General features: G+C 46.7%; 1 protein-coding gene across 8 annotated transcripts in view; it reads right to left on the bottom strand.

The window, feature by feature from the left end:
• The window catches only part of LOC144510152 (uncharacterized), a 77,835-nt gene that overhangs the window by 49,775 nt on the left and 13,709 nt on the right, over positions 1–14,351 (bottom strand). For 3 of the 8 annotated variants that reach the window (XM_078239536.1, XM_078239540.1, XM_078239537.1), the window contains 2 exons: positions 13,242–13,351; positions 1,427–1,553 (listed from right to left, as the gene is read on the bottom strand). The exons of 1 other annotated variant lie outside the window; for it this stretch is intronic. In XM_078239536.1, the coding sequence (XP_078095662.1) occupies positions 1,427–1,480 (54 nt within the window). In that variant the 5' untranslated portion in view covers positions 1,481–1,553; positions 13,242–13,351. Of the gene's footprint in view, positions 1–1,426; positions 1,554–12,622; positions 12,734–13,241; positions 13,595–14,351 lie in introns of those variants that run through there. 4 more of the 8 variants (XM_078239541.1, XM_078239539.1, XM_078239538.1 and 1 more) reach the window with 4 other exon arrangements.

Here is a 14,351-nt window from a genome sequence, read left to right as displayed (position 1 = left end):
GGGGAGGTCGTGTTTCACTAACTTGATCGAGTTTTTTGAGGACGTGACGAAGATGATTGATGAGGGTACGGCAGTGGCTGTTGTCTACATGGACTTCAGTAAGGTCTTTGACAAGGTTCCTCATGGCAGACTGGTACAGAAGGTGAAGTCGCACAGGATCAGAGGTGAGCTGGCAAGATGAATACAGAACTGGCTCGGTCAAAGAAGACAGAGAGTAGCAGTGGAAGGGTGCGTTTCTGAATGGAGGGCTGTGACAAGTGGTGTTCCTCAGGGGTCAGTGCTGGGACCTTTGCTGTTTGAAATACATATAAATGATTTAGAGGAAAATGTAACTGGTTTGATTAGTACGTTTACGGATGACACAAAGGTTAGTGGAATTGCGGATAGCGATGAGGACCGTCGGAGGATACAGCAGAATATAGATCGGTTGGAGACTTGGGTGGAGAGATGGTAGATGGAGTTTAATCTGGACAAATGTGAGAGAATGCATTTTGGAAGGTCTAATACAGACAGGAAATATACAGTAAATAGCAGAACCCTTTAGAGTATTGATGGACAGAGGGATCTGGGTGTACAGGTACACAGGTCACTGAAAGTGGCAACGCAGGTGGAGAAGGTAGTCAAGAAGGCATCCGGCATGCTTGCCTTCATCGACTGGGGCATTGAGTTTAAAAATTGGCAAGTCATGTTGCAGCTTTATAGAACCTTAGTTAGGCCGCACTTGGAATATTCTGGTTGCCACACTACCAGAACGATATGGAGGCTTTGGAGAAGGTATAGAAAAGATTTGCCAGGATGTTGCTTGGTATGGAGGGCATTAGCTATGAGGAGAGGTTGGAGAAACTTGGTTTGTTCTCACTGGAACGACAGAGGTTGAGGGGCGACCTGGTAGAATTCTACAAGATTATGAAGGCATGAACAGAGTGGATAGAAGTTTTTTCCCAGGGTGGAAGAGTCAATTACTAGGGGGCACAGGTTTAAGATGCGAGGGGCAAGGTTGAAAGGAGATGTATGAGACAAGTTTTTTTACACAGAGGGTGGTGGGTGCCTGGAACTCGCTGCCGGGGGAGGTAGTGGAAGCAGATACAATAGTGACTTTTAAGGGGCATCTTGACAAATACATGAATAGGATGGCAATAGAGGGATATGGTCCCTGGAAGGGCAGGGGGTTTTAGTTCAGGAGGACAGCATGGTCGGTGCAGCTTGGAGGGCCGAAGGGTCTGTTCCTGTGCTGTAATTTGTTTTGTTGTTTGACTTCAATCAAAAGATAGCATCTGTGGCAATGCAGCACTTCCTCAGTGCTTCACTGCAGTTCAGTCTGGGTATTTGAGCTGAAGTTTCTGGAGCATGACTCACTCCCACCACTTTGTGACTCAGAGGTGACAGTTCCACCCACTGAATCATGTCAAGTGGAATACTCCCTCACCTTATCATTCGTCACGATCATCACGCTGCTGAAACTGGGTACAAGGACATGCATTCAATGATGGCCACTAGATGGTGCTGCCTTCCTGACTCAGTGAGGTCCCTTCAACGACTGCAATGTTGCAGGCCTGTGGGAAGACCACACACAAAGGTGAATGCAACCTCGGGGGAACAAAGAACAAAGAGCAGTACAGCACAGGAACAGGCCCTTCGGCCCACCAAGCCTGCGCCCATCACCTTGTCCTACCCAGATTGGATCCCTCTATTCCCTGCCTGTTCATGTGTCTGTCTAAATAAGTCTCAAATGTCGCTAACGTAGCTGCCTCAGCCACTTCACTTGGCAGTGCATTCCAGGCCCCGACCACCCTCTGTGTAAAAAACTTCCCCTGCAGCTCTCCACTGAATCTTTCCCCCCTTATCTTGTGTCCCCTTGTGATTGTCATTTCTGCCCTGGGAAAAAGCTTCCAACTGTTCACCCTATCCATACCCCTCATAATTTTACAAACTTCTATCAGGTCACCCCTCAGCCTCCGTCTTTCCAGGGAGAACAATCCCAGTTTATTCAATCTCTCCTCATATCTAAAACCCTCCATACCAGACAACATCCTGGTCAACCTTTTCTGTACTCCCTCCAAAGCCTCCACATCCTTCTGGTACTGTGGTGACCAGAATTGATGTGGAGATGCCAGCGTTGGACTGGGGTAAACACAGTAAGAAGTTTAACAACACCAGGTTAAAGTCCAACAGGTTTATTTGGTAGCAAAAGCCACAGAATTGGACGCAGTATTCCAGGCCAGTGGATTCCTCAACTGTCTTGAATTGTGCAGATCAGATCCTATCACCAGTCTGGATTGGCTTGACTTAACTTGATCGGATGGGGGCAGAAGTGCTCAAGTTGGCCCAGGCTGTGCCTGGAAGGAGAGGGTGGATGGTGGGAGGGCGATGGCTCCCAGTAATTTATTAAGGTCTCTGTGAGAGGTTGGCTGAGGCCATCAGGATCCACAGCTCTGTACCTGGCACCTTAGAGCTCATACCCCTCACCCCTGCTCCCACAACCACTACTGGCAAGAATCAGAATCTTTGGCAAAGAAAGGCTTACACTTCTATCACACCTTTCTCAATTTCAGGACATCCCAAGCACTTCACTGCTGGAACGTAGCAAACAATTTACAAATAGAAAACTCCCGACAAAGGCAATACGATAACTATCAGGTTATTTGTTTTTAGTAATGTTGATTCAGGGATAAGCACTGGTGAGGAGGTCATAGAGGTTTACAGCATGGAAACAGGCCCTTCGGCCCAACTTGTCCATTCTGCCCTTTTTTTTTAAACCACTAAGCCTGTCCCAATTGCCTGCATTTGGCCCACATCCCTCTATATCCATTTTACCCATGTAATTATCTAAATGCTTTTTAAAAGACAAAATTCTACCCTCTTCTACGACTACCTCTGGCAGCTTGTTCCAGACACTCACCACCCTCTGAGTGAAAAAATTTCCCCTCTGGCCCCTTTTGTATCTCTCCCCTCTCACCTTAAACCTATGGCCTCTAGTTTTAGACTCCTCTACCTTTGGGAAAAGATGTTAACTGTCTAACTGATCTATGCCCCTCATTATTTTATAGACCTGTATAAGATCACCCCTCAGCCTTCTTCGCTCGAGAGAAAAAAGTCCCAGTCTATCCAGCCTCTCCTTATAACTCAAACCATCAAGTCCCGATAGCACCTTTTCTGCACTCTTTCGAGTTTAATAATATATTTTCTATAATAGGGTGACCAGAACTGTACACAGTATTCCAAGTGTGACCTTACCAATAACTGGCAATAACTCCCCTGCTCTTTTAAGAAATTTTTTTCATGGAATCTTGAGAGCAAATGGGGTCTTGGTTTCAAGTCTATCCAAAAAGACGGCACCTCTGACAGTACATCGCTCCATCAGTGCTGCACTTAAGTCGAACTTTTCATTTGACCGGGACTTGAACCCATAACCTTGTGATTCACTGACCAACTGAGCCATGGCTGACACAGGAGATGGGAGCCCAGGGTTTAAACAAACACTAGCTACCATGCATTTAGTGAATGACTGAGACTTACTCTTCATCTTGCCGTGGTGCTTTACTGGACAGGAGTTCGGTTCAGACACATTGCTATGTCTCCTCAAGCAAGGAAAATTCCCAGGAGAAAAACAAATGTTGAAAAAATGGTGAGAAAAGAGCTGACGTTTCGAGTCCAGACGACTCTTTGTCAAAGTTGACAAAGGGTCATCTGGACTCGAAACGTCAGCTCTTTTCTCTCCTTACAGATGCTGCCAGGCCTGCTGAGATTTTCCTGCATTTTCTCTTTTGGTTTCAGATGCCAGCATCCGCAGTAATTTGCTTTTATTGAAAAATGGTGGTGCTCACCAAATGTCTACATTTTTAATTTTCTAACATATTGTGTCGAGAGCTGTGACCAACACAGCTTTGCAACCAAAATTTGTCAGAAGTGCTTAGGGGATGCTTTTGGGAACAAATCAACACTCCTTGAAAGCCATGGGAGTCTTGCAACGGAATTTGCAATCTCCCACCCTACCATTGTGATGTAGACCACTACCTTCCAATATCACTCTTGCCAGGAAAAAAGAAAGGCATTGAGGAAACGCCATCGGCTTAAAATTCAGTCATTACCAAAAACCTCTGCTAAAAATATAGCCAGACACCACAGCTGTCTCCTGCTCTTCACTGGGGCAAACTGAAGAAAAGAACATGTGAAAATCCCACTGCCTGATTCTGCTGGGGACAAAGAGAGGGGCGATGAGTGCACAACAGTGAGAAAGGGCTGATTAGCATGTGTGTGTGAGGGGGAGAAGGGAATGTGTGTCTGTGTGTGTCAGAAAGAGAAAATGGAGACAAATATTTCCAAGCGATTCTAGGCCAGTGCCCCATGTGGTCAGCTTGCTATTTCCAACTGCGTCTGTGGAGCAACATGTCAGGGCCAAAGCTGGTGATTGAATCTCACACCTGGCATTTGCCCAGTATTGACTGCTGTGCTTAAATGTGCTGAACTCTTGATAGGAGAAGTACCTTCGCGGGCCAGCAAAACATGTTTCCACTGATGTGATCAAGTAGCAACAAATTTTTCTTGCGGTATACACCATGCACATCAACAGAGAAACCGGACCGACTGCAAACAAAGAGAGGGAGAAAGAAAGAGAGAGAGAGAGAGAGGAGCGATAGAACACACACAGATCAGGACTGGAATTGTAACCCTGAACATTCGGTCAAGCTTCTCATTAAAAGGGCAACCGGCGGTCTATAAATGGCTTCTTGTTTAATTAAAAAAAAGTTTTACCTGAGCATTGTGCTCACAATGAAACAAAGAGAGCCCTCTGAGACAGTCCACTTCCTGTAGCCTGCAGTACGTGGCTGGAAAGCCTGGGAGCCCAGGGGGCATGGGAGGACAGCAGTTCCCAGCCTACAGCCAACTTTCTGAAAGCTCGAGGCCCAAAGCCGAACTGTCTTGGCAGCCCTTCAAATTCTCGCACAATCAAGGCCCAGTTCCATCTCATTGAGTCACAGCCTTCTAATGGGCAGACAGTTGTGGTGTCTATCAGTCCTGAGACTTACACTCATCCCCCAACTCAACTGCAAAAATGAGCTGTCCCTTCATAATATTCCTATGCATGTTATGCAGGGGTAACTTGGACAGAAGTCTCCCTCTGTGGGACTTTTGTGTTTGCAGTCCCCCCTCCCCCTTACACTTCAAGCATGGCAAGTCAGCTGGTGAAGGCATTGCCCCTCCACGAGTTGTGCTTTTGGAAGGCTGCAGGTCCAGTCTATGCTCACTTTGATGCTCTAAGTGAGGGAGATAATCAGATATCAGATGAGCCCTGTGGTGAGGGAGTATTTAAAGTAATCAGGGCTCTTGTTCCAGGTGACCCCCTGTTGCACAAGGGCCAGAAGGCTGCTGGCGCCAATGAACTTGAACCCCTGTAAAAGCCAGGAACTTTCAGTGCAGGAGGTCAATGCACTGTCTTTGCTCCTCTCCCTCCTCCAACTCCTACACACTTCAAATTCCTTTCGCCTTCCTTCATGAGCGTAGGTTGAAATGGAAATTCCACAAATATATTTAATCAAGGAATATTTTAGACAATATCCACTTTGGTCTTCTGTTTAGTGGCTGGGGAGTAACAAATTGAAACCTGTTTCTGGTTTCACCCTTTCTCTGTGTTGCTGCTTTCATTCAGACCCTGGTCCCGGGAAAACCCGCTATTAAGAACATAAGAAATTGGAATGGGAGTCGGCAATTCAGCCCTTCAAGCCACTCTGCCATTCAATAAGATCATGGCTGATCTTCTCCTTCAACACCTGCAATATCCCCATTTCTCTTGATACTTTTAACATGTAGAAACCTATTGCTCTCAGATTTGAACATAATCAAAACTCAGCCTCCAAAGCCCCCTTGGGCAGAGGATTCCAAAGATTCATCACCCTCTGAGTGAAGACATTCCGCCTCATCTCAGTCTTAATGATCTGCCGGTGATTCTGAGACCGTGCCCCTGGTTCTAGACACCCCAGCCAGGGGAAACATCTTTCCTGCATCTACCTTGTTGAAGCCTGTAAGAATTTTCTGTCTGAATGAGATCACTTCTCATTCTTCTAAACTCCAGAGAATAGAGGCCCAGTCTAATTATTCCACAGTGGAAAACGCCTCCGTCCCAGGAATTAATTTTGTGAACTTTCATTGCACTTCCTCTATACAAGTACATCTTTCCTTAGGTAAGGAGACCAAAACTGCACACAATACTCCAACTGCTGTCTTACCAAGGCTTAAATAATTACAGTAAAACTTCTTTACTCTGAAAACTCTTGTAACAAAGGCCAATGTAGCAGTTGCCTTGTTAATTTCTTGCTGTACCGGCATGTTGGCTTTGAGTGATTCATGGACAAGGACATCCAAGTCCCTTTGAAGTTCAACACTTCTCAGCCTCTCACATGATAAGGAGGGTGTCCAAGTCCATGTGCTGGGTGAAAATGAGTACTTAGGACTGAGGTGATGAGCTTCAGGGTGAATTGAAGAACCTCAATCACAGGAGTATTTTCTCCCGTGATAAAGAAATGGCAGGTATTTTTAAAATTCATTTACAGAATGTGGGCGTCGCTGGTCGGGCCAGCATGTCCCATGGTATGTTTGGCAATGAAGAGAACTGCAGCCTCAGTTTGTTCACAACCATCATACTGGAAATAATTGAAACCTCAATTGCACATTACACCTTCAGAGCCTATCACAACTTCCTATGGAAAAAAGGAAATGCAGGAAAGCAGGTTGGAACTTGTAATTGAGCGTGAGATAATTCACGGGAATGACACGAACTGGAGTGACACATAGCCACACAGGCCACAATATATGAAGATAACTCAGAATCCCAGGGTTCCCCGAAGAATGTGTGTTGCTTCAAGCTCCCTGCAGAGCTTACTGGGTCCATCTAAAGTGCCTATCAATTAACTGAGGGGTCAGAGCAGGAAGATCTGTGCTTTGAAAACCAAAAGGGGGCAAACATTTGCCTCAGCGAGGTAAACCATTCATACATGTCCTCTTGCTGCTCACTATAATGGCTGGTAGCAGGGAAAAAGAAAAGTTTGACTGACTGATTACTGTTTATCATACATATTTGGCAGCACAGCAAAGTCAAGCCTTAAGTAGTGTAGGGGGACTGCTGGGTGTTACTCATCGTAGATATGGGAGCTGAGTCCATGCCTGGATAATGTCATTATGTGAGTGTAGATGGGGGAGTGGGAGGGTAAAGACACTACGCTGAATGAGGCAGGAGGAATTAAATAGATGACAGTATAATGCATTTGAAACAAAATTCTTTCTAGCTATCATCTTGAGATTGTATGATAAAAGGTATAGTCAGCAGCAGAATGTCTGCTACAGAGTGCATATAAAGACGTACAGAATATTAGAGGCAATATTAGAGGCAAAGCGAGGGTTTAACTTATAGTTAGAGGCGACCCTAAGATTTGGCAGGCTTCAGAAGCATGACCTGATGCTGGTTTGAAAGAAAGAACTGCATGTACATAGTGCTTTTCACAAACACTGGACATCTCCAAGCACTTTCCAGTCAATGTCCCTTTTGCGCTAAGGGAAACACAGCTGCTAATTTGTGCACAGAAAGGTGTCACAAGCAATGTGAGAGCAACCAGATAATCTGTTTTTGTGATGTCGATTGAGAGAATGATACTGACCAGGATATCAGGGAACACATGCGAGATGCAGATCTATTGCCTGCCACAAATCTTTTCTAAAATGCCAAGATTATCCTGGTGGTCAAAAACAACCCATCACTCATTTAATCCACAGTTAACTATCTTCTCAAACCTCTTAACACCTACACATTGAGAGCCTGGCTAAGAGGAGAACACGGTCCCTTCAAAGACAGCCATCACCATGAAATAAATAGGTGGTGAGCCGGGGCAAGAATTGGGCCAGTAGCCAATTAAGGGAAAGGGAGAAGGAAATGTCTCCAGTCAAGAGATAATTTTGGAAAAGGCAATCGAGGAGGCAGGGCCTGGGCTCTATTTGATGACAAAGGACATCCAGAATGACAGGAGACTGGGCTATCAAAGGCCATTAGGGAAAGCATGGTAAACAGCAGGGGGAACTGCATGGATGAGACTATGGCCAGAATGTTACTGCCACGCCCGCTCTGGAATTGGGACGGGCGCGGCTCGCAGAACGGCATTCTCCATTGCCCTCAGACAGACGAGGTAGTAAAATTCCAGCACATATCTCAGAGATAAGGAAACCAATTCTTCACTTACTGTTGGAGTTGGAAGGGAAGGTGGCTGGCGACAAATAAAAGAATGATTGTCTTTATCAAGGAGCACAAGGAGGTCTTGGCTAGAGGAAAGGAAGGCGTGGTGCAGTTTATTGTGGTTAGACTGAAGTGGAAATGACTATCAGACTGGCTCCATGCCAAGTTGCTGTTGTTTTCACAAGCCTTGGCAGCCTACCGATCTCCAATCTCTTGGCCACAGTCAGATGGTAGAAGCTTGGGCTTACTATGCCACATCTCAAACAAAAACCATATGTGGCAGGAGTAAGACTGAAAAGAGCAGCAGGGAGGAACAAACCTGAAAATTGAGAGGCCATGCTTGGACACTGGAGGTGGATGGAAGAGGAAGGGATTGAGGAAAAGATTGAAGAGCATGGGGATGGGAGTGGACAAGGCTGAGAAGGAGGGAGAGGAGAGGTTTAAGAGTAGGGGAGGAATGATGGGAATCCAAGGGAGGAGAGGATTGATGAGAGGAGTTGGGGAGGGGAGATTGAGAAGAAATGGGGCTGAGAAGAGAGAATGGAGGGAGAATGAGAGCTCAATGGAGGTGAGGGGTTCCACAGCTTATGGCTGCCGGGAAGGAACAAAGTCTAAGAGCCGTGGTGTCCTGAACTGGACCAGCATTATTTTACTGTAGGGAGGAAATAGGGTGTGGTATTTGGAGCATGGGAGCAGAGAGGAAAGTCCAATAGAGCCCTGACCATTGTTGTGCGCGAGAGGGAAAGAAAGCTAGTCAAGGGCAAGAAGCAAGTTCAAAAATGGATCAGGCAATCTGCTATTCCTTTTACGGTGTTTCCAGGAATGAGACACAGGTCCGGGAGACCTCCTTGACTTGTTTCAAGGCTGAAACACATTCTCTCAGTGTTGAAATCAGAGCAAGAGCTGTGAACTGTTGGCACGATTTTTACCCTAATTCTTATGTGCAGCCTTGAGCACACTCCTGCCTCTGTTTTTGTCCAACACCATTCGATGTTGGGTATGCTATTCTTGTACACAGTACACCGTAGTTCTTGGGTAGAATTGGCCTATTTGTACTGCATAATAATACCCTATATACACAAACACAACTGTATATTTAATATATATACTGGATAACAACACTCTTGCTCAGTTTAAGACTCTTGTATTTCTCAGTCAGTGATACACAAAGCATTGGTAAGGGAAACCATTCCAGTATATAACACACTACATGTAACTTGCATAGTGACCAGTAATATATCATGGAACAGCCAAGAGGTGTTAGTAAGGTTCTATACACATTAAATACACTGGCTGGAATTTTCTGTCCATTCACGCCGGCGGGATTCTCCGATCCCGCTGTCGTGAATGGAGATTCGGCTGCGTATCTAAATTCTCCATCCTCCATTGCTGGCAGGGGCAAGAACGGCTGGAAAGTTCCGGCCACTATATGAGACATTCTACTCTGAAGTCTAATAACAGCTAGATTCACACAATCGCATAGAGTCATAGAATCCTGACAGTGCAGAAGGAGGCCAAAGAACAAAGAAAATTACAGCACAGGAACAGACCCTTTGGCTCTCCAAGCCTGCACTGAGCATGCTGCCCGATGGAACTAAAACCCCCTACTCTTCAGGGGACCATATCCCTTTATTGCCATCCTACTCACGTATTTGTCCAGACATCCTTTAAAACGCACTATCGTATCTGCTTCCACTACCTCCCCCGGCAGCGTGTTCCAAGCATCCACCACCCTCTGTGTAAAAAGCTTGCCTCGTACATCTCCTTACACCGATGCCCCTAGTAATTGACTCTTCCACCCTGGGAAAAAGTTTCTGACTATCCACTCTATCCATGCCCCTCACAATCTTGTAGACTTCTATCAGGTTGTCCCCTCAACCTCCATCATTCCAGTGAGAACAAACCAAGTTTCTCCAACCTCTCCTCATAGCAAATGCCTTCCATACCAGGCAATATCCTGGTAAATCTTTTCTGTGCCCTCTCCAATGCCTCCACATCCTTCTGGTGGTGTGACGACCAGAATTGAACACTATATTCCAAGTGCGGCCTAACTAAGGTTCTATACAGCTGCAACATGCCTTGCCATTCGGCCCATCGAGTCTGCACCGGCCACAATCCCATCCAGCCCCTATCCCCATAACCTTACCTATTCACCCTACTAATCTCCAACACTAAGGGGCAATTTAGCATGGCCAATCAACCTAACCCGCACATCTTTGGATGAGGGGCCAGATCTTTGGAAGAGATAAACAGTCCCACTATTCTTCCTGCTGCACCTTGCCACCTCTCAACCAATTCCCCCCACTCCCCTATCTCTCCTGCCCCCACCCAACAGCCCAAGTACCATTGGATGTCCTACTGCATTGCTCATGAGCTGCCTGCAACAGGAGTGGAACTATGCAGCCCCTTTAACACACTGTTTGGCAAGTTCCTCTGGCAAAATGAATCTCAAGAGGCAGGCCCAAGGAATTCTAGTTCTTTCGAAACTATTGCTAACAACTGGGGCCAACTGTAACCACTTAAGGCTCCAGATCCAGACTGTTTATTTTTTTTTAACGATTGGTGCACTTTAAGCATGGTGTCTGGAACATGATACTTGCATTTGAATGTCTGGGGTGTGACTGATCTTTGCTAGCTGTAAAACTTCTATATCAAAGGAAGACATATCACATATTGATGGCTAATAGGTAATTAGACACCACATTAGTGGGCTGTGACAGTTGGATTCACATAACGCAAAATATACGTGTTAGTGAGTACAATATTCTGAAATATATTGTATGTGTTTATATATCACTATTAGTGATATATAAATGCATTATTCAATAATATACACAGTATTAACCAACTGTGAATTTGATAAGCCACGAGTATTTTTAGTGGGACAGAGGCTATTTGTATATCATGCAGTATTAATTCGTTCATTCAGTGAATGTCATTCTCCAGTCTCCCACTGCGTGTTTCTGGGGCAGCTTGGTGGCACAATGGTTAGCACTGCTGCCTCACAGCACCAGGGACCCGGATCGATTACCAGCTTGGGTCACTGCCTGTGTGGAGTTTGCACATTTTCCCCGTGTCTGCGTGGGTTTCCTCTGGGTGCTCTGGTTTCCTCCCACAGTTGTAAAGACGCGCTGGTTAGGCTGCATTGGCCATGCTAAATTCTCCCTCAGTGTATCTGAACAGGCCCCGGAGTGTGGCGACTGGGGGATCTTCACAGTAACTTCATTGCAGTGTTAATGTAAGCCTACTTGTGACTAGTAAATGAGCTTTCTTTCTTTCTTTCTTGGTGGCATGCTGTTTGCAGGTGGCGGGATTATCTGATCTTGCTGCTGTCAATGGGATTTCCCATTGAAACTACCCCATGTCACACCGGGAAACCCACTGGCGAGGGTGCGCTGGTGCCGGAACCAGAGAATCCCAGTGGGGTGAATTGTGGGGAAATACCTCCCCCCCGCACGTGTTTGCCACGTTATGGCCGGAAGTTTCCAGCCGTGCATGCCCCGCCGTTGCTGCAAGCGAGATGGAGAATTTGGCGCTCAGCCAAAGCTCTGTTCCCAGCAGGGGGACCTGAGAATCTCGCTGGCGTGAATGGCTGGAAAATTCCGAACATTATGTTCTAATCCTGTTCTGTATATCCTGCTGTCAGTTGTCAGCTTACTCCAGTGCTGTGTGCGTTTGACAACACTCTCAAAGAGTTAACCAGCACAAGCAGCTGAAATACTTGAAGCTGAAATTGACTAAGTCTTGGCTCTGCCCAGCACTGCCTCAGGATATTCCAACACTTTTCCCATTGTTTGCAGATACCAAACTATTTCCACAACAGAGACACAGAGGGGAGTGTTTGCTGCTTTGGAGTATTGCACCACCACAACCACCCTTTCAGACACAGCCATTCCCACTGACGCACACAAACAGATGCACACACAGAGACAGAGACACCACACATGCACACACCACCATCTTCCCACAGACCTCCACTTCCCATAGACACTCCCCGAACGCAACCTCACAAATATTCCCGCTCCAACACACAGTTGCCACCACCCACATACCCGCCTCCCCTCCCCCTCACCCCCCCCAGAAACCAATAGAACTCAAGCCAAACTCGCACTGTGGGATCAAAATTGGTAAGATTTTAATAAAACGCTGCTGTGAATCCATGTCACGACCTAGTGTGAGGAACGAGCTGCATTAAGTGTTCCCTCCCTCAGTATTTCACTTAGTGCTGCCTTTTTAAAAAAATTAACCCAACCCACTTCAGCAACAAACTCAAGACAATTCCGGGGATCGTGGATTTAAATTTTGCCGAGATGTGATACAAGATTCCTATTCCTGCTTCCACAGCATAGTCTAAAAGGGTTACACTTTGATGCTCACGTCCCACACCAACCCCAGTGTACTCACCCTGGCCAAAGCTGCCATCTACCAGTGACAGGTAATCTCAATCCACAATGGGCTGTATTGTATCAGGGGCACACTTTGTGGGACTGACAAGGAGATTTTTCCTGCTTGGGTAAACGACCTTGGGAGGGTTTGGACAGAGGAGGATTCAACCAGCAGCAGTTCTGGAGACCACTTTTGTACTCTTTTAAAATTAAGGGAGGCAGCACTCACGCCCAGCCCTACCGTGTGTTTAGCCCATTCAAAACAAACAGCAACTGCAGAGACGTCCAGATAACAGAGACCCGAGATAGTGTCTACACTCTGGCTGACTTGTGGGATGGAGGGGCATTTCGGTGGGTGGGGAAGGGGTGGGGGGGTCTTCGGTCAAAGGTTACAAGGTTATGGGTTCAAGCTGTACACTAGGACATGAGTACATAATGTAAGCATCGCAGGACTCAAGAGAACACAACACCCTTTGATGAGCCTGAGGTTCTGTCTGCCTGCTGTGGGATTATTTTAAAAACATTTGACTGAAGATGAGACAGTTTGTGTGGTCAAAAGGAGGAGTTAACAGGCTTATCCTCACCATAAAACAAGTTTTAAAATGAATTAAATCTAATCAAGGCACTTAAACGCTCACCTTCAAGCTGTGGAAGACCTTTTTCCTCGGGCAACGATTTATTAACAAATCTGGTGACTCTCCAGAGTATCGACTCCTCAGTGTCTTGTTCCGAGTGTTCTGGAGAAACCCTGATGTTAAAGGCAGTTAAATCTCAGCTTCTTTTAACAATGTCGAGCAGTGATTTGCAGCCACTGCTCACATCACTTGGGAGACAGAAAAGGCAAGCTTAATTGCTTGTGGCACGGCCCTCATTAAGAGCTTGATGCAAGCACAAGGCGTGGTGGCGTAGGATCTCCTCTGAACGTCCTTTTTCTCTCTCCCCGAGGGAAGAGGCATGTGCAGCCGGCTTCACATGCACAATCGAGCTCAGTGAGTGACTCACAAGAAAAGTAATGACATCAGCCATGAGGAGGGCAGGCTGCCATCTGCTGCTGCCAGGAGTTACTGAGCTGGGGAGAGCCAGCCCCTAGCAAGCATAGCTGTGCTGTCACAACAAGGAGGAGAAGAACAGCAACACAGGGCCACTCCGCGCTGACAGTTAACTATGCGGGGAATGTGCAGATAAATGGGTGAGGCTACAAACACACCAGCAGCTGGGTAACAGATGCCTGATGGACGGGGAGAGGGTTGGAAAGGGGTGAGGGGGGGGGGGAGGGGGGGGGGAACGAGAGGTGCCTTGACGGTCATTTAATTCAGTTTGGAGGTATACTGCCTTTTCTCCATGACATGCCAGTCACATATGGGCTTCAGTTTTGTTCCCTCCTTGCCCCCATGAAAACATAATCACCCCTCTTCCCCAAAGACCCTTATTGCTCCTGCCCTGGGGATGGGCTGGGATGGGGAGAGATCAGGTCGTCCTCTAATGCTTCTCCTGAACAATCATTTGGTCTCAGTCGGCATCACAGTCTTGTGCAATCCTCCCCACCTGCATCCACTTTGCACCAGCCAGATGCCAATGGATAACCTTCAGGGGAGAGGCAGCTGTCTGCTGCCTCCCGTCTCTCAGGCAAGGCTGTGGAGGCTGGGTCACATAGACTGCCAGCCCGGGATAAGCAAACTCTTTATAGTCTGGTTAACAGGTTGGGAATGGTATTTCAGTCCTGGCATGTCTGCCTGACTCAGTGCCAT

This window comes from Mustelus asterias, chromosome 22 (genome assembly GCF_964213995.1).
Source record: "Mustelus asterias chromosome 22, sMusAst1.hap1.1, whole genome shotgun sequence".
In the NCBI taxonomy this organism is placed as follows: Eukaryota; Metazoa; Chordata; class Chondrichthyes; order Carcharhiniformes; family Triakidae; genus Mustelus; species Mustelus asterias.
Note: the sequence above shows the minus strand (reverse complement) of the source record. Positions and strands in the feature narration are given on the sequence as shown.